The sequence below is a fragment of the Hyperolius riggenbachi genome, chromosome 9, assembly GCF_040937935.1.
Source record: "Hyperolius riggenbachi isolate aHypRig1 chromosome 9, aHypRig1.pri, whole genome shotgun sequence".
Lineage (NCBI taxonomy): Eukaryota > Metazoa > Chordata > Amphibia > Anura > Hyperoliidae > Hyperolius > Hyperolius riggenbachi.
The window spans coordinates 35,619,570-35,641,122 of NC_090654.1; the positions used below are offsets into that span (position 1 = coordinate 35,619,570).

At 46.3% G+C, this 21,553-nt stretch overlaps 1 protein-coding gene across 1 annotated transcript in view; it reads right to left on the minus strand.

Annotated features, from left to right (window-relative positions):
• LOC137532223 (unconventional myosin-Ie-like) overlaps positions 1 to 21,553 on the minus strand; it is a 71,452-nt gene that overhangs the window by 39,107 nt on the left and 10,792 nt on the right. Inside the window, exon 2 of the mRNA XM_068252480.1 lies at positions 6,881 to 7,018. Within this exon, the coding sequence (XP_068108581.1) occupies positions 6,881 to 7,018 (138 nt within the window). The remainder of the gene's footprint in view (positions 1 to 6,880; positions 7,019 to 21,553) is intronic.

The following is a 21,553-nucleotide window of genomic DNA, read 5'->3' on the forward strand; positions in this document are numbered from 1 at the left end:
AATCAGAAATAACTTTATCCCTACTTATGACACAGAAATGAAATATATATTGGTTTTTTTTCAAGACAAACATGCCATTTTTTTCCCTCAAACAATTTTGTTTTCTATGAATTGTAATAGGAAAACAAAGAGAAAAAAATAGAAAAAAAACATGTATTTCTCAGTTTTGCCAATTCCAGTTTAAAAATAAAAAGTGCTACTGTAGATAAAAAAACACACATTTTGTTTGGCTAGTCTTACTGCTTATCACAAAACTTGGATTATGTTCCGGTCACAATTTATGGTGAAGATATTTGATTCTGAAATAATGCTACAGAGTGTGTTTTTCACTATAAAATGAGAAAATAAAAGTATTTTTAATAGTAAAAATCAATCTCATTAGCTCAGGAAACTTATATTCCCATTCACCAATTAGTCCTGCATCAGATAGTGCCAGAAATATGCACAGGAGCAAACCCAATCCTGCACAGCACTGCTTCTGGACAGGTCAGTAGATCTACTGACCTGTGGCTTAGATGAAGTCCCAGAGGACGTATATCTACTGACCTGTGGACAAAGTGGTTAAAATAACTAGTGTTACTCTTAAAAGGGGCGCATACACCTGGGATTGATGTTGCCCGTTGGGTGCCGGGATGCACAGGCGCATGTCAGGTGTGTAGCCGACGTCGCGCTGTGTTGCTATGCAGGGAGGCGATGGAGCTCTGCGTGACGTCGCCTAGCGGGAGGGGACAATAGAATCGGCTTTCGCTGGTGGGCGAGTAGAGCTGCCAGGCGAATCACTTGGGTGCTGCTGTACACACGCCTGATTACTGGCTGAAGCGGTCGTTATCAGCTGTCTCATCCAACTTGAGTCAGATGTGTGTCCGAGGCTTAAAGGATACATCCATGCTAAAAAACAAAATCCAAGCCGTCCTATGCCCTCGCCGCAGCTCCAGTTGTCCTGCGCTGCAGAAGCCGACCTCGCCAGGTCGCTTCCTCTGCGTTTCACCGCGTGGGTCATGTGGTCCGTCCGATGTCATCAGGATTGTACTGCGCGGGCACAGTAGTTCTGCGCCTGCACAGTACAATGCTAATGACGTCGGCCGGACCACGTGACCCGCGCAGTGGAGCGCAGAAGAAGCCCACCAGGAAGCTGACCTGGCAAGGTCGGCTTCTGCAGCGCAGGACAACGGGAGCCACTGGAGCTGCGGCGAGGGCACAGGAGGGCACAGGACGGCTGCCAGGGGCTGGAGGAAGCCCCAGGTAAGTGGATTTTGTTTTTTAGCATGGACCTTCCCTTTAATGCCTGGTACACACGATGAGATTTTCTGGCAGATGTACCGTCAGATTGATTATTTCCAACATGTCCAATCTGATTTCCGATCGATTTTCCATTAACCGCTATGGAAAATTGATCGGAAAAAGATTGGAAATCGATCAGAAATCAGATCTGACATGTTAGAAATAATCAATCTGACAGTACATCTGCCAGAAAATCTCATCATGTGTACCAGGCATAAAAGCTTTACTGATTTCATTGTTCATTGACTCCACTACAGGCTGAACAGTTACTATGGTTCAAACAATACTTGTTGCCATAGAGATACATGAACAATGAAACGGTATCTATAAAGCAAATAAGTTAGTAAGCAAAATGTAAACATTTGGTACTGAGCACAGGGAATACTTCATGAGCCTGTATAAGGGCTTATCTCCACTGTGAGCCGCGACCGTTTCCGATTCGGCTGCGACTCCTGCTCTGCTGTGGTGGACTCACCTCCTCCAAGCAGACACAAGATAATATTGATGTAATAATAATAAAGAAGTTTATTTATAAGTTTATTTATTATAAGGACGGAACATATACAAATAGGTCTGTAATTCATCCAGTCTGAATTACAGACCTGTTTGTATATGCTCTGTCCTTATTGCCTGAAGAAGCAGGGCCAATCCTGCGAAAAACTTATCTTGTGGAGCGTATAAACTGCTTTATTGATATCAGTATTATTATCAGGGGTGAGCCTGGGGTGCCTGGCACCTGGGTGCAAGATTTCCTCTGGCGCCTATGGGAGTGGTTAAATTAACCGCGCCCAACCACATAACCACACCCATGTCCTGCCTAATCACACCCACACCTTCCACCTCTTTACGCATGCATGTGATACCCCATTCCTACCCCTCTTCCATGGGCTTGCTCCTGGCTGGCTTTGGCTTCCTGCGAGTCTGCTAGTCTCTGGACTGACTCAGGCGGAGAGGCTCTGCGAGTGCGCTGCAGTCACACACTGCGTATTTATGGCTGCCTGCGGCCACCCTACTCTCGCTCGCTGACGTCGGCTCCTCCCCCCTGCCAAGCCCAAGGTGGGCTGCCTGTATCTTTCCCGTTGTGTCACGCAGCCTGCCAGGGTTGCCACCCTTTCACGTTATTTTTACTGACAAATACCTAAAAATTTACTGACAAAAGATTATTCTTACTGACAAAATTCCCCCACTAAATGCACATAAGAGACAGCTTTTCCCCATGTAAATGCACATAACAAGAGACCGCTTTTCCCCATGTAAATGCACATAACAAGAGACCGCTTTTCCCCATGTAAATGCACATAACAAGAGACCGCTTTTCCCCATGTAAATGCACATAACAAGAGACCGCTTTTCCCCATGTAAATGCACATAACAAGAGACCGCTTTTCACCAGTAAGTGCACATAACAAGAGACCGCTTTTCACCAGCAAATGCACAGAAGAGACAGCTTTTCACCAGCAAATGCACAGAAGACACAGCTTTTCACCAGCAAATGCACAGAAGAGACAGCTTTTCACCAGCAAATGCACATAATAAGAGACAGATTTTCACCAGTAAATGCACATAATGACAAACAGCCAGTGTGCCCAGAATATATAGCCAGGGATATATGTCCCCAGTATATGTAGGCAGGGGTATATGTGCCCAGTATATGTAGGCAGGGGTATATGTCCCCAGTATATGAAGGCAGGGGTATATGTCCCCAGTATATGAAGGCAGGGGTATATGTGCCCAGCATATGTAGCCAGGGGGTATATGTGCCCAGCATATGTAGCCAGGGGGTATATGTGCCCAGCATAGGTAGCCAGGGGGTATATGTGCCCAGCATAGGTAGCCAGGGGGTATATGTGCCCAGCATAGGTAGCCAGGGGGTATATGTGCCCAGCATAGGTAGCCAGGGGGTATATGTGCCCAGCATAGGTAGCCAGGGGGTATATGTGCCCAGCATAGGTAGCCAGGAGGTATATGTGCCCAGCATAGGTAGCCAGGGGGTATATGTGCCCAGCATAGGTAGCCAGGGGGTATATGTGCCCAGCATAGGTAGCCAGGGGGTATATGTGCCCAGCATAGGTAGCCAGGGGGTATATGTGCCCAGCATATGTAGCCAGGGGGTATATGTGCCCAGCATATGTAGCCAGGGGGTATATGTGCCCAGCATATGTAGCCAGGGGGTATATGTGCCCAGTCTAGGTAGCCAGGGGGTATATGTGCCCAGTTTAGGTAGCCAGGGGGTATATGTGCCCAGTTTAGGTAGCCAGGGGGTATATGTGCCCAGTCTAGGTAGCCAGGGGGGTATATGTGCCCAGTCTAGGTAGCCAGGGGGGTATATGTGCCTAGTCTAGGTAGCCAGGGGGTATATGTGCCCAGTCTAGGTAGCCAGGGGGGTATATGTGCCCAGTCTAGGTAGCCAGGGGGTATATGTGGACAGTCTAGGTAGCCAGGGGGTATATGTGCCCAGTTTAGGTAGCCAGGGGGTATATGTGGACAGTCTAGGTAGCCAGGGGGGTATATGTGCCCAGTCTAGGTAGCCAGGGGGGTATATGTGCCCAGTCTAGGTAGCCAGGGGGGTATATGTGCCCAGTCTAGGTAGCCAGGGGGGTATATGTGCCCAGTCTAGGTAGCCAGGGGGGTATATGTGCCCAGTCTAGGTAGCCATGTGCCCAGTCTAGGTAGCCAGGGGGGTATATGTGCCCAGTCTAAGTAGCCATGTGCCCAGTCTAGGTAGCCAGGGGGGTATATGTGCCCAGTCTAGGTAGCCAGGGGGGGATATGTGCCCAGTCTAGGTAGCCAGGGGGGGATATGTGCCCAGTCTAGGTAGCCAGGGGGGTATATGTGCCCAGTCTAGGTAGCCATGTGCCCAGTCTAGGTAGCCAGGGGGGTATATGTGCCCAGTCTAGGTAGCCAGGGGGGTATATGTGCCCAGTCTAGGTAGCCAGGGGGGTATATGTGCCCAGTCTAGGTAGCCAGGGGGGTATATGTGCCCAGTCTAGGTAGCCAGGGGGGTATAGGGTCCCCGTTTAGGTAGTTAGTGACAGGAGCGCTGCGCTCCGCTCCCCTCCCCTCTAGCCGCCGCCGCTCCCCCCTCACCTTTCCGCAGCTTCAGACCTCAATCAGCGGGCGACCCGACCAGTGAGAGGGCGCTGGACGCACCCGCTCTATATGCGGAAGTGATGTCACTTCCGCATATCAGTGCGGCGTGCTAGGTCCTAGCGCCCGCCCGCCTGATCGAGGTCTGACGCGGCGGCGCCGGCGGCTAGAGGGAGCGAGCAAGCTTCGGCCACGGGGAGAGCGGCGGCCGGGCGGCGCCTCTCAGAGGCAGGCGCCTGGGTGCCTTGCACCCGCAGCACCCGCCCAGGCTCGGCCCTGATTATTATCTTGTGTCTGCTTGGTGGAGGCAAGACCACCACTGCCTACTCTATTTTTAAACTTTTTAGATACTTTTACTCTTTTGGCACCTCTGTATTCCTATAACATTGTACAAGTCCACTCTTGGTGGAGGGGTGTTTTTCCCCCATTTTCTCCTACAGAGGGCGATTTCTTAATCCTGAGTGGGGTCAGGTCTAATCTCGACACCTGCATTATCAGTGGCCATTTACAGTAAGCAGTACAAATCTGACAGATCTGGCTGGTTTTGGACTGATCCATTTCCTCATGGGAAATTATAAGTTTTTTTTTATATATATATATTTAGAAGCACTTCTTGAACTGCAGTTGCTTAGTCCAACTGCCAAAATAGTGTGCAAGGTAATAGAGAGCCAGGGCAACATCGTGGCATAGATCCTTTACAGGGATTGCTTTTGCTTAGAATAAAGGAGATAATGAGAATACCCCAAGAGGACATGGACTAGTCCATAGAGTTGAGACGAAATTTTCGTAATTTCGCATTACTATAATTACGCATGCGAAATTTGCGATTACGATGCGAAATTACGGTAGCGTAATTGCAATTTGCCATTAAAATCGTAATTGAAAATACCGTAAGCGTAATTTTCAACGCGTAATTTCGCGTTTCGTTCATGCCGTAATTTCGCATTAAACGCTACCGTAATTTCGCGTTAAACCGTAACGCTCCGTATAATGTAAAAAAGCCGCCGACTTTAAGGGTTAATAGCAAAGCCCCCTTAAATGCCAAGAGCCTCAAATTTGGAGAATATATTAAGGAGATCAGGAGGAATAAGAGGAAAATTTTTTTTTTCAAAAAGACCTTATAGTTTTTGAGAAAATCGATTTTTAAGTTTCAAGGGCAAAAATGTCTTTTAAATGCGGAAATGTCAGGTTTTTTTGCACAGGTAACAATAGTGTATTATTTTCATAGATTCCCCCAAGTGGGAAGAGTTTTACTTACTTCGTTCTGAGTGTGGGAAATATAAAAAAAAAACATCGATTTTCTCAAAAACTATAAGGTCTTTTTGAAAAAAAATTATTTCCTCTTATTCCTTCTGATCTCCTTAATATATTCTCCAAATTTGAGGCTCTTAGCATTTAAGGGGGCTTTGCTATTAATCCTTAAAGTCGGCGGCTTTTTTACATTATACGGAGCGTTACTTTTTAACGCGAAATTACGGTAGCGTTTAATGCGAAATTACGGCATGAACAAATACCCATTGTAATGCGAAAATTACGCTTACGCGAAATTTCGCGAAATCCTTCTTCATTACGATTATGTACTTACGGCCATAATCGTAATTACACTAATTACGCGAAATTTCGCGAAATCGTAATTACGTCATTACGCTCATCTCTACTAGTCCAACACCAGTCAGACTTTTACTGCCTACTGTAAAGGACAGCAGCATAAAAGAAAAGTGATTTATAGTGCATTTTTTGCTCCTGGAAAAATGTACCTCTTGAATTTTCTGCAATACTGGTGCTTTAAAGAGGAACTCCAGTGAAAATAATGTAATAAACAAAGTGCTTCATTTTTACAATAATTATGTATAAATGATTTAGTCAGTGTTTGCCCATTGTAAAATCTTTTAAATCCCTGATTTACATTCTGACATTTATTACATGGTGACATTTTTACTGTTGGCAGGTGATGTAGCTGCTGCATGCTTTTTTGGCAGTTGGAAACAGCTGTAAACAGCTATTTCCCACAACGTAACAAGGTTCACAGACAGGAAACTGCCAAGAGTACGTACTCAAGAGTTTCTTGTGGGAGGGGTTTCTCATGTAAAAGGGGGTATCAGCTACTGATTGGGATAAAGTTCAATTCTTGGTTGGAGTTTCTCTTAGTAACTGGTTGTTCTAACTGCCATATTACACAGGGCTCAGCAGTGTGTGCTTCTAACTGCCATATTACACAGGGCTCAGCAGTGTGTGCTTCTAACTGCCATATTACACAGGGCTCAGCAGTGTGTGCTTCTAACTGCCATATTACACAGGGCTCAGCAGTGTGTGCTTCTAACTGCCATATTACACAGGGCTCAGCAGTGTGTACTTCTAACTGCCATATTACACAGGGCTCAGCAGTGTGTGCTTCTAACTGCCATATTACACAGGGCTCAGCAGTGTGTGCTTCTAACTGCCATATTACACAGGGCTCAGCAGTGTGTGCTTCTAACTGCCATATTACACAGGGCTCAGAAGTGAAGGATACAAAGATGTAATCATCCATGTAACGTTTCTTGAGATTGTCCACAATGGCCTCCTCCGTGATTTTGGACAGGAGGACCATATCGTCCACGCCACTCTGCCGCACATTCTGCGTCTGCCAATGATAGCGCTCCTTGCTACCCTGTGAGGAGAGAAGAAACACACAACGTCAGAAGATCTGTCATTGATTCACAGAGCTGACATTTTATCTATTTTTACTTTGTATTTATATAGCACCAACATTTCCTGCAGCACTTTACAGAGTACATAGCCATGTCACTGACTGTCCTCAGAGGAGCTCACAATCTAATCCTTCCATAGTCATAGTCTAATGTCCTACCATATTATTATTATTATGTATTTATATAGCACTGACATCTTCTGCAGCACTTTACTGAGTACATAGTCATGTCACTGACACTGACTGTCCTCAGAGGAGCTCACAATCTAATCCTACCATCAGAGGTGGCCTTAGAATACGCGGGGCCTGGGGCGAGTGTCATATGTGGGACCTAGAGCCATAAGTGTAGGCCGTATACTGTACCACCACACTCACGGGCTTGTCCACCTCTAATGTAGCATGCCTTTCCTATTGTTTAAAAAAACTTGTTAAAGGCCACTAAGCCAACCAATATAGGAACAATTACAATACATAATATAATCAAACGGCCAATGGTACTACCATTCGCCATTTGATTACATTACGTATTATAATTATTCTTATATTGGTTTAATGGCCTTTAACCACCAACTGATGGATTCTAGGCTGGCCTGGGATGGGTGCTAGGCTGAATGGGGAGTCCAAAGTTTGTATTTCTATCCAGACACGCTCCCAGCCAGCCCAGTACCCACCCCATCGCCTCAGCCAGCTTAGAACCCTTTCCTTGCTTCCCAAGCAGCCTAGCACCAATCCCCAGCTCCTCAGCAGCCTAGCACCAATCCCCAGCTCCCTAGCCAGCCTAGCACCCATCCCCAGCTCCCCAGCCAGCCTAGCACCCATCCCCAGCTCCCCAGCCAGCCTAGCACCCATCCCCAGCTCCCCAGCCAGCCTAGCACCCATCCCCAGCTCCCCAGCCAGCCTAGCACCCATCCCCAGCTGCCCAGCCAGCCTAGCACCCATCCCCAGCTCCCTAGCCAGCCTAGCACCCAGCTCTCCAACTCCCTAGCCAGCCTAGCACCCAGCTCGCCAGCCTAGCACCCAGCTCTCCAGCCAGCCTAGCACCCAGCTCCCCAGCCAGCCTAGCACCCATCCCCAGCTCCCCAGCCAGCCTAGCACCCATCCCCAGCTCCCCAGCCAGCCTAGCACCCATCCCCAGCCAGCCTAGCACCCATCCCCAGCTCCCCAGCCAGCCTAGCACCCATCCCCAGCTCCCCAGCCAGCCTAGCACCCATCCCCAGCTCCCTAGCCAGCCTAGCACCCAGCTCTCCAACTCCCTAGCCAGCCTAGCACCCAGCTCGCCAGCCTAGCACCCAGCTCTCCAGCCAGCCTAGCACCCAGCTTCCCAGCCAGCCTAGCACCCATCCCCAGCTCCCAAGCCAGCCTAGCACCCATCCCCAGCTCCCCAGCCAGCCTAGCACCCATCCCCAGCTCCCTAGCCAGCCTAGCACCCAGCCAGCCTAGTACCCATCCCCAGCTCCCCAGCCAGCCTAGCACCAATCCCCAGCTCCCTAGCCAGCAGAGTACCCATTTCCAGCTTTTCAGCCAGCTTAGAACCCATCCCTTGCTCCCCAGCCAGCCTAGTAACAATCTCCAGCTCTCCAAGGCAGCCTAGAACCCATCTCAAGCTCCCATCCACAGTTCCCCATCCAGCCTAACACCCATCCTTAGCCAGTGTGGTACACACCCCAAGCTCCCCAGTCAGCCTGTACCTATCCCTAGCTATTCCCAGCCAGCCTCCAGCCTCTACCTATCCCTAACTCCCCATCAAACCTAGTACCAATCCCCAGCCAGTCTTGAAGCTCCAGCCTGAGCCCCCTCTGGCTCCTAAATGCCCCTGGGGCCCTCAGGCTGAGGCTCTTGCACATTACCTTAAAGTGGACCCAAATTAAAAATACAAGATTTCAGAAATAAAATCTATTTTCTAAATTATAATAAATATCAGCCTTTTTTCAGCTGCATGATGACAAATATAAAATATTTTATATTTATTGGAGGAACCTCTCCCTTCCTTTCATATTGCCGGGACAGAATCCGGCAAACTGGTGGAGTAGGTGGTGTCCAGCAAAGGAGGAATTGCTAATGGCTGCCACCTGTATAACCCTAGTTAGGAAACGAGAAGGGTGAAAAGCATGCACTGAAATGCTCATAGGCTAGAAGGAGTGTTTATTTATCTTTGTATGTGTCAGAGTGGTGCAACTAAATATTTTTAATTAAAAAAATGTTTGGTTTGGGTCCGCTTTAATCTGACATTTGGTAAGCTTCATGTCAGTGCAGAAATTCATTACAAAAATGCAAATGGCATAGTACAGTAAAGCATGCTGAAGACAAAAACCTAAGCAATACAAGGGAGTTCAGTGCAAAATATAATAATATAATAATCCGAACATTTATATAGCGCTTTTCTCCTGTTGGACTCAAAGCGCTCAAGAGCTTCAGCCACTGGGACGCGCTCAGGAGGCCACCCTGCAGTGTTAGGGAGTCTTGCCTTGAACTCCTTACTGAATAGGTACTGACCCTAGCCAGGATACGAACCCTGGTCTCCCATGTCAAATATAAGGTGCATAAAACAAAATTGGAAGATCTGAGTATTTGTAAATGACACACTGCTCAGAACACAAACAGCTAGCCTTCTGTAGACCTTTCCTTCACCACCACCAAAATGAGCATGGTATGATGAGCATGACGTGCAGGACCCTCTTCAGTGGCGGGGCCCGGGGCGATACACCAAATAGAGACTGATGGGAATGGATCAGTGATCTCTGTACAGCATTGTGGAATATGTCAGAGCTATATAAATGTATAATAATAGTGTGCGACTGTGGTGAGGACATTAGAGTGTAAGCTCCTCTGGTGCAGAGACTGGTGGGAATGGATCAGTGATCTCTGTACAGCACTGTGGAATAAGATATATATATATATATATATATATATATATATATATATATATATATATATATATATATATAATAATAAATGTGCGACTGTGGTGAGGACATTAGAGTGTAAGCTCCTCTGGTGCAGAGACTGATGGGAATGGATCAGTGATCTCTGTACAGCGCCATGGCATATGTCAGAGCTATATTAACGTGATATAATAATAGTGTGTAAAATAAAAATTGATTTGTTAAAAAAAAAAAAAAAAAAATAATAGTGTGTGACTGTGGTGAGGACATTAGAGTGTAAGCTCCTCTGGTGCAGAGACTGATTGGAATGAATCCGTGATCTCTGTATAGCGCTGTGGAATATGTCAGAAATACCAAAATTAGTAGTGGTGGTGGAGTGTGTATTTTCTTGTCTAATGAAGTGAAAAGCATGTGGTGGCTGCCAAATGTATTCCCTTTTAAATGATACAAGTTTCCTGGCAGTCCTGCTGAGCATTCTGACCAATAGTGTCAGAATCTCACACCTGAAACAAGCATGCAGCTAATCCAGTCAGACATCAGTCAGAAACACCTGATCCGCTGCATGCTTTTTCAGGGTCAATGGCTAAAAGCATTAGAGGCAGAGGATCAGCAGGACAGCCCGGCAATCTACAATGTTTAACCACTTGCCGACCGCCTACTTCATATTGGCGGCGGCAAAGTGGCAGCCCCAGGACCACGTAACGCAGAATGGCGTCAGGTCCTGGGGCACCCTTTGGCCGGGGATCGCGCGCTGGGATGCGCGCGCATCCGCCGGCAATAGGCTCCGCCCACCCGCGACATCAACCCGCCGGCCAATCGGAAGCGCCGGCGGGTTGTTAACCCGACGATCCCCGGATAGGAAGCGTATAATACGCTTTGTAATGTTTACAAAGTGTATTATACAGGCTGCCTCCTGCCCTGGTGGTCCCAGTGTCCGAGGGACCACCAGGGCAGGCTGCCGCCACCCTAGTCTGCACCCAAACACACTGATCTGCCCCCCCCTGCCCCCTGATCGCCCACAGTACCCCTCAGACCCCCCCCCCCTGCCCACCCCCAGACCACCATTTGCACACAATCACCCCCCTAATCGCCCATCAATCACTCCCTGTCACTATCTGTCAACGCAATTTTTTTTTTAGTCCCTAAACTGCCCCCTGCTCCCTCCTGATCACCCCCCCACCCCTCAGATTCTCCCCAGGCCCTCCCCCCCCCCCTGTGTACTGTATGCATCTATCCCCCCTGATCACCTGTCAATCACCCGTCAATCACCCGTCAATCACCCCTTGTCACTGCCACCCATCAATCAGCCCCTAACCTGCCCCTTGCGGGCAATCTGATCACCCACCCACACCAATAGATCGCCCGCAGATCCGACATCAGATCACCTTCCAAATCCATCGTTTACATCTATTCTCTCCTCTAAACACCCACTAATTACCCATCAATCACCCATCAATCACCCCCTATCACCACCTGTCACTGTTACCCATCAGATTAGACCCTTGCGGGCACCCAATCGCCCGCCCACACGCTCAGATTGCCCTCAAATCCCCCCTTATCGATTCGCCAGTGCATTATTTACATCCGTTCTTCCCTGTAATAACCCACTGATCACCTGTCAATCACCCCCTGTCACTGCCACCCATCAATCACCCCCTGTCACTGCCACCCTTCAATCAGCCCCTAACCTGCCCCTTGCGGGCAATCTGATCACCCACCTACACCAATAGATCGCCCGCAGATCCGACATCAGATCACCTCCCAAGCGCAGTGTTTACATCTATTCTCTCCTCTAAACACCCACTAATTACCCATCAATCACCCCCTATCACCACCTGTCACTGTTACCCATCAGATTAGACCCTAATCTGCCCCTTGCGGGCACCCAATCACCCGCCCACACGCTCAGATTGCCCTCAGACCCCCCCTTATCAATTCGCCAGTGCAATATTTACATCTGTTATTCCCTGTAATAACCCACTGATCACCTGTCAATCACCCATCAATCACCCCCTGTCACTGCCACCCATCAATCACCCCCTGTCACTGCCACCCATCAATCAGCCCCTAACCTGCCCCTTGCGGGCAATCTGATCACCCACCCACACCAATAGATCGCCCGCAGATCCGACATCAGATCACCTCCCAAGTGCAGTGTTTACATCTCTTCTCTCCTCTAAACACCCACTAATTACCCATCAATCACCCCCTATCACCACCTGTCACTGTTACCCATCAGATTAGACCCTAATCTGCCCCTTGCGGGCACCCAATCACCCGCCCACACCTCAGAACGCCCTCAGACCCCAGCCCTGATCACCTCGCTAGTGCATTGCTTGCATCTATTTCCCCCCTCTAATCACACCTTGAGACACCCATAAATCACCTCCTGTCACCCCCTAGCACACCTACCCATCAGATCAGGCCCTAATTTGCCCCGTGTGGGCTCCTGATCACTCGGCCAAACCCTCAGATCCCCCTCAGACCCCCTTCCGATCACCTCCCCAGTGCATTGATTGCATCTATTTTCCCCTCTAACCGCCCCCTGAGACACCCATCAATCACCTCCTGTCACCCCCCTAGCACTCCTATCCATCAGATCAGGCCCAATACATCCTGTCATCTAAGAGGCCACCCTGCTTATGACCGTTTCCACAAAATTTGCCCCCTCATAGACCACCTGTCATCAAAATTTGCAGATGCTTATACCCCTGAACAGTCATTTTGAGGCATTTGGTTTCCAGACTACTCACAGTTTTGGGCCCGTAAAATGCCAGGGCAGTATAGGAACCCCACAAGTGACCCCATTTTAGAAAGAAGACACCCCAAGGTATTCTGTTAGGTGTATGATGAGTTCATAGAAGATTTTATTTTTTGTCAAAAGTTAGCGGAAATTGGATTTTTATTGTTTTTTTCACAAAGTGTCATTTTTCACTAACTTGTGACAAAAAATAAAATCTTCTATGAACTCACCATACCCCTAACGGAATACCTTGGGGTGTCGTCTTTCTAAAATGGGGTCACTTGTGGGGTTCCTATACTGCCCTGGCATTTTAGGGGCCCTAAACCGTGGGGAGTAGTCTAGAAAACAAATGCCTCAAAATGACCTGTGAATAGGACGTTGGGCCCCTTAGCGCACCTAGGCTGCAAAAAAGTGTCACACATGTAGTACCGCCATACTCAGGAGAAGTAGTATAATGTGTTTTGTAGTGTATTTTTACACATACCCATGCTAAGTGGGAGAAATCTCTCTGTAAATGGACAATTGTGTGTAAAAAAAAATCAAAAATGTGTCATTTACAGAGATATTTCTCCCACCCAGCATGGTTATATGTAAAAATACACCACAAAACACATTATACTACTTCTTCTGAGTACGGCGATACCACATGTGTGACACTTTTTTGCAGCCTAACTGTGCTAAGGGGCCCAAAGTCCAATGAGTACCTTTAGGATTTCACAGGTCATTTTGAGACATTTGGGTTCAAGACTACTCCTCACGGTTTAGGGCCCCTAAAATGCCAGGGCAGTATTGGAACCCCACAAATGACCCCATTCTAGAAAGAAGACACCCCAAGGTATTCCGTTAGGAGTATGGTGAGTTCATAGAAGATTTTATTTTTTGTCACAAGTTAGCGGAAATTGATATGTATTGTTTTTTTTTTTTCACAAAGTGTCATTTTCCGCTAACTTGTGACAAAAAAAAAAATCTTCTATGAACTCACCATACCCCTAACGGAATACCTTGGGGTGTCTTCTTTCTAAAATGGGGTCACTTGTGGGGTTCCTATACTGCCCTGGCATTTTAGGGGCCCTAAACCGTGAGGAGTAGTCTAGAATCCAAATGCCTCAAAATGACCTGTGAATAGGACGTTAGGCCCCTTAGCGCACCTAGGTTGCAAAAAAGTGTCACACATGTGGTATCGCCATACTCAGAAGAAGTAGTATAATGTGTTTTGGGGTGTATTTTTATACATACCCATGCTGGGTGGGAGAAATCTCTCTGTAAATGGACAATTGTGTGTAAAAAAAATCAAATAATTGTCATTTACAGAGATATTTCTCCCACCTAGCATCTGTATGTGTAAAAATACACCCCAAAACACATTATACTACTTCTCCTGAGTACGGCGGTACCACATGTGTGGCACTTTTTTGCACCCTAAGTGCGCTAAGGGGCCCAAAGTCCAATGAGTACCTTTAGGATTTCACAGGTCATTTTGCGACATTTGGTTTCAAGCCTACTCCTCGCGGTTTAGGGCCCCTAAAATGCCAGGGCAGTATAGGAACCCCACAAATGACCCCATTTTAGAAAGAAGACACCCCAAGGTATTCCGTTAGGAGTATGGTGAGTTCATAGAAGATTTTATTTTTGTCACAAGTTAGCGGAAAATTACACTTTGTGAAAAAAAACAATTAAAATCAATTTCCGCTAACTTGTGACAAAAAAAAAAAATCTATGAACTCACCATACTCCTAATGGAATACCTTGGGGTGTCTTCTTTCTAAAATGGGGTAATTTGTGGGATTCCTATACTGTCCTGGCATTTTAGGGGCCCTAAACCGTGAGGAGCAGTCTTGAAACAAAATTTCTCAAAATGACCTGTGAAATCCTAAAGGTACTCATTGGACTTTGGGCCCCTTAGCGCAGTTAGGGTGCAAAAAAGTGCCACACATGTGGTATCGCCGTACTCAGGAGAAGTAGTCTTTTCCAAAATGGGGTCATTTGGGGGGTATTTGTACTATCCTGGAATTTTAGCCCCTCATGAAACCTGACAGGTGCGCAGAAAAGTCAGAGATGCTTGAAAATGGGAAAATTCACTTTTGGCACCATAGTTTGTAAACGCTATAACTTTTACCCAATCCAATAAATATACACTGAATGGTTTTTTTTTTATCAAAGACATGTAGCAGAATAGCTTTCGCGCTCAAATGTATAGGAAATTTTACTTTATTTGAAAAATGTCAGCACAGAAAGTTAAAAAAGTAATTTTTTTGACAAAATTCATGTCTTTTTTGATGAATATAATAAAAAGTAAAACTCGCAGCAGCAATCAAATAGCACCGAAAGAAAGCTGTATTAGTGACAAGAAAAGGAGGTAAAATTCATTTAGGTGGTAGGTTGTATGACTGAGCAATAAACCGTGAAAGCTGCAGTGGTCCGAATGGAAAAAAAGGCTCTGGTCCTTAAGGGGTTTTATGACTGCAGTCCTTAAGTGGTTAAGTGGAAATACATATGTCAGCCTCCATATTCCTCTCACTTCAGGTGTGCTGTAATTGGATGATCCACGTACACAGTGCTATGCGTAAAATGTAGGGTCCCTTTAAGTGAGCAGGCAGTGCAGACCTGAGGAATGTAGGCTGGCCTCACCCTCTAGGAAGCCCCGCCCCTCCTTGCAGGTCCCAGCAGGGGAGAGGAATGTGCCTGTCAGTGGGCGGAGTCAGGTGGAAGGTGAGAGGTCTGAGCTCTTATCTGTGTCAAGATTAAACATCCTGTGTCACCACAGCCTGTGAGGAGGGAGTGAATACATTGCTGCACACTATTGTGAAACCTTCTCTCCTCAAAACAGTTGCAATTAAAATGGGATATTTACACATTGCGCATGGCTATGAGGACAGACATGTGACACAGGTGACACTTTTTGACACTTTGCTGTCTGGCGGACCCATATTTTCCAGCAGGGAATCAGTACTTGTATTCTGGGATGTTTGGCATTGCTGGCTGGAATACTTCCAGATAGCAGATGGATTTTGCATACTGCCCCATTCATATACTGAGCATACACCTACATGTGCTCTGCTCCTTTATTTGCATGTGCGCATACACAGAGCCGGTCCTAGCTACATTGGCCTCAATCCTGGTAGGGTTAGCATCCGTTTTACCGCACACACTATAATTTACTGCGTTCAGTAAATGCAGTTTGCAGTTCTGATAGATTTTAGTCATAAATTACTGAATGCAGTAAATCAGGTCAAAAAATGTATTTAAGTATTTATATAGTGCCGACATTATATGCAGCGCTGTACAGAGTATATTGTCTTGTCACTAACTGTCCCTCAGAGGGGCTCACAATCTAGTACCTAAAATGTGCAGTAGTTTGTGTTATTTTATTGAAAATCGGAATTCTTGCGGAAAATATATACTTTCCATAGGTTGCTACATATAATCAAATACACCCCCCCCCCCCCCCCCCAAAAAAAAAAGAATGCCTTCCAAAGAGTATCCTAACTTAAAGGGGAACTGAAGAGAGAGGTATATAGAGGCTGTCATGTTTATTTCCTTTTAAGCAATACCAGTTGCCTGGCAGCCCTGTCGATCCTCTGCCTCTAATACTATTAAACATAGCCCCTAAACAAGCATGCAGTAGATCAGGTGTTTCAGACTTTAAAGTCAGATCTGACAAGACTAGCTGCATGCTTGTTTCTGGTGTTATTCAGATACTACTGCAGAGAAATAGACCAGCAGGGCTGCCAGGCAACTGGTATTGATTAAAAGGAAATAAATATGGCAGCCTCCGTATACCTTACTTCAGTTCCCCTTTAAGGAACACTAAGGACATTAAAGTCTATTATTATTATAATTTTCTACATGCTTACTGCGGAAATTGTGCACTTTTATTGTATTTTCTTGCACTTTTTACCACACTTTCTGAAAATGACCAAAAAATGGTCGCATGCGGAAAAATCTTTCAGAATTGAAAAAAATCAAAAAAAACCTGGAAAATACTGATTGCTGTATTTTCTCGACGAAAAAAAAAAAGAAAAAAAATGCACACAGCTACCAGAATTGAGGTAATTGGGGCCTCAAATGGGGCCAAAATGAACCTAGCCACCTTCACCCCACCACCACCAAAAAAAACTATAAAAAAACAAAAAACAGACCTGAGGGATCAACAGTTTATTTGGAGGTGGGGGCTGGCAGCCAGATTAGGGTCCTGGGGCAATATCCCGGGTTGCCCCTATGGTAGCACAGGCCCAGCGCATACACAAACTCTGCCCTCATTCGCCATGCACAGCTTACCAATATCCTCCTCTGAAAAGCCCCCAAACTCTGTGGTCTCTGCAGTCATTATTATTATTATTATTATGCATATATATGGCACTTTCATTTTCTGTAGCCCACAATCATGTTACCAAGGCCAGTGGGGAGGCCTTCATCCCCTGCATGCATATGTGAGAATGGAGGCAGTCGCACCTAGACTTGCCATTGGGTGATTCTCTGCTGCCGTGTTACCGTGCACCTGGCAAGGGATCTCTGCAGAATGTTTGTTTCTGCGAATTCCGAAGCCAGTATAAAAATATACCTGGTCTCCCACAATGCTCGGAGGTGATAATTCCTACCAGTGTGGTGACAAATGTTGCCACTTGTCTACCTGTGTTCACACGCTAATGGAAACTTAATCAAAGTGACACATTATATGATGTCTTTTACCAGCATGCTGATGCGCTCACTGCTCCTGCTGATACTTGATTTCTATGCACCTGATGAAGCAGTTACGTACTGGCGAAACGTGTCATGATTTAAGAATTACATTTTGACCTTTACTTTTTTTTAATTTAAACTACCTATAGATGCCCAATATTTGTCGTTATGAAGGCACATTGTTGGGGTTTCAGGATCTGTACAGTTGTAACCAAGCAGCCTGGCCTGTTTTTTTGCAGAGAGGAGAAGGAATAAAAAGTAAGTGGTTCCAAGAACAATATGCTCATTAGTCGTGTAGTGTCGCGGGGGAGCTGTGGAAAGGGTTTTGCCTGAGATGGTCACAAACTATTGACTTTAACATTCAAAAATGTGAAAAAAGGAACTGTAGCAAAAATAACGTAAAGTATACATTTTTTACAATATTACTTCATAAAATTAGTCAATGTTTTTTTTCCCATTGTAAAATCTTTCCTTGATTTATACCATGAAATGTACCACAGGCAGCAACATCTTAAGTCCTGGCAAAGGATCTCTGCGGAATGTTTGTTTCTGAGAATTACAAAGCCAGTATAAAATATACCTGATCTCCCAGAATGCTCAGGGGTGAGAATTCCGCATATCTAATCAGCCTAGGCTAAGCATCACTGGGAGGGCGGGGTTACCTACAAAATACAGCAATATATAGAAATAGGAAATGTTTTTGATGCTGAAAGCAGAACAATTACTGTAAAAATGGGTATGCTGAATAACTGAATGCATTCTACTATATGTCACTACAGGGCCTCTTTAAGTATCTGTACATAGCTTAAAACCAACCTGAACTCAGAACTTCCTCTGCTCTAAAAGATACGGAGCAGCATAATAACCTTTACAGAAAAACATTTGTTACAGCCGACACAAATCTTGCAGTAAATTTGCTGTGTGTCTACTTCCTGCTTTCATGGAAACAGACATATTATTAACAACCTGTGTTTACAAATTAGCGGTTCTGCCGTGGCAGAGGAGATTCCTGAGCTGACACAGCTGAGAGATCAAATTACAGTAATGATTAGACACAGATGAGGGGGAATTAGACAGACTAAACTCTCTAAATACATACAGGGTGCATTTCTCTTGGTTTTCCTTCTGTCATGTGCAAGAATTCAGGTCCACTTTAAGGTATGTAATGGTGATCGATTTATCTGGGTTGTAGCCACCACATAAGTTTCACACCACAGTTTAGAGTGAGGCAATTAACGGGCCATTGTGGCCTGCTGACTGGACAGTCATTTCTGATTTCTGCATGACATGGGAGGAGGGGGGAAAGTTCAGGGCAGCACGATCAATATTCTGTACTGATTACACAAAGGGAATCACGGCTATGGGAGAACAGCCCAGAGTCCAGTCACTAGTGCTTCTGTATGTAAGGACTCTATTCCACGGACTGTTGAGCTGTGTGCTCAGCAAGCAGTTACCACGCAGCAGTGAGCAGTTACCAGGAATCGGAGAGCAGTTGTGAGAGTTTGAGAGGCATTTCACTGCCAGTGTCTATCAACAGTCTGTGGAAAAGAGGCCTTCGAGAATTTGGGTCCTATTCCTTTGAGTTTGCCAATAATGTTAGCCAGATCCAGCAGAATAGATTTACCACTACCGGTTACATCCGCTGGCCTGGATTCACCAATATTTGGAAGAGGCACCTGCCTGGATGACCTGCTACAAGGCAGATTGATAGGTCTGGATATCCTTACGTGAGGCAGAACCACAGGACTGGACTTTTAACTACTGGAATCATGCATAAGCCTGGTTCTCCACTACCATGCAGATCAATATCCTGATTGCCTCAATACCAGGGAGTTCTGCCAACCTGCATTCTCTGTTACCAAGCATCTACAGATTCAGACTGCACCTCTACAGAGTAGCTCTGTCAACTTGGACTCCGTGCTAGCAGGAAGATGCACCAACATGGATTCTACAGAACCAGGAAGATGCACCAACCTGGATTCTACACTACCAAGAAGATGCACCAAAATGTATTCTACAGAACCAAGAAGATGCACTAACTTGGATTTTTACGGAACCAGGAAGAAGGATTCCATGCAACGAGGAAGATGCACTAACTTGGATTTTTACGGAACCAAGAAGGTGCAGCAAACTATATTCCATGCTACCAGGAAGATGCACCAACCAGAATTACATAGTACTGGGAAGATGCACCAACCCAGATTCTACGATATCAGGAAGATGCACCAACATGGATTCTACAGAATCAGAAAGATGGATTCCATGCTAGCAGGAAGATGCACCAACCTGGATTATACAGAACCAGGAAGATGCACCAACCTGGATTCCATGCTACTAAGCAGATCCATAGATCTGGTTTTGCTGCTACTTAGCAGATCCATGGACACAGGTTCACCACTTGCAGGTAGATACCCCAGTATGGATGGACTTCCTGCTAACGAGCAGATTCCCTGATCCAAGACTCACCGCTAAGAAGAAGAAGAACACAAAGTCTGCATTCACCACTACTAGTCAGATGCCCCAGCTTGGCTTCATTATGACAGAGCAGATTCCTCAGCCTGGGTTTCAGTTCCAATTGGGTAGATACCCAAGCCAGGATTTACTGCTACTAAGCAGATACCCCAGCCTGGATTCATCACTACCAAGGTGATTCTTCAGCCCCCCCTTCCCTTGGCTACTTTTTATCATTACCTAGCAGCACCCCAGGTTGAAATTCCCTATACCAGCGAAAGACCACTCTCAGCAGATTTGCCAGCCTCGATTCCATCCTACCGAACATACCCACCAGCTGTTCACCATTACCAGTTATCAGCTTGAGTTTCCCTATACCGGATAGATCCAGAAGCTTGGATTTTCTGCTGCCGGGCAGACTGACCAACCTGGATTTCCACTACCAGTAGGAGGACCAGCCAGGGGAACCAGCCAGGCTGGATTTTCCAGGAAGAACCAATGATCTTTATTCACTGTTGCCAGGCAGATCCAATGCCTTGGATTTCCCCTTACTAGACAGATCCAGTGAGCTGGATGACCCATTGCCAGGCAGATCCAGCTGCCAGGATTCCCTCCTGCCAACCTCACACATCACTTCCAGTTGGCTGATGGTGTAATGGTTAAGGGCTCTGCCTCTGACACTGGAGACTGGGTTCGAATCTCGGCTCTGCCTGTTCAGTAAGCCAGCACTAATTCAGTAGGAGACCTTTGGCAAGTCTCCCTTACACTGCTACTGCCAATAGAGCGCGCCCTAGTGGCTGCTGCTCTGCTCTGGCGCTTTGAGTCCGCAAGGAGAAAAGCGCAATATAAATGTTATTTGTCTTGTCTTGTCTTCCAACAAGCTTCAATGGAAGCTCTTTAAAGAGGAATGTTAGGATTGTGTAACGATCGGTGTCAACACACAGAGAGAATCTGATTATTGGTGATCTGCAGTATCACCAAGAATACAGATATATACCTCATTATTGATGATCTGCAGAATCACCAATAATACAAGTATAACTAACCTCTGGACACCTGACAATGTGTAAGAGTTTGGTGTGACAGTATATGAGCCAGTGATTCCCTGACTGCTGGGAATCAGACTCTACTGCAGTCAAAGGACACCTAAGAGATGGAGTCCCTGACTGGAGTGCAGAGGAGGTCCCTTTAAGAGACAGGGAGTCTCTGTAGACAGTAAGAAAGGTCGGCCAGGCCGGGTCGGCAACACACGAGCAGATTAGGTACAGAGACAGAAGACTGATACAGTAACCAGGGACAGGCAGGGTTGGCAACATTAATCAGATGTGCATAAGTACCGAATCAGAGAGCAGAAGGAGAGTAAGGAAAGCAATAGGTCATAACAGATATCAAGCATAGGCCTAGTCTAGAGAGTGAGGTCTGTGTTCTCAACACCCAGGAACTAGTCTGGAGTATAACACAATAATAACACAGTATCCCTAGTTTTGGGTGTGAGGTCCGTGGTCTCAACACCCTGGAACTAGTCTGGAGTATAACACAATAAGAACACAGTAATCTGGCTAAGTGTGGATTCCCAGGTCCACCTGGTTCAACCACACTGAAGGATCGGACTATGGTCTGAGTGCTAACACGTAAGCATTCGCAACGGCAGACAACCGGCAACTGACAGGGGAGAAGTATATATAGCAGAGCGCTCCTCAGCGCCGCCCAGTCCCATTCAGCCAATCATCTGCTGTGCTG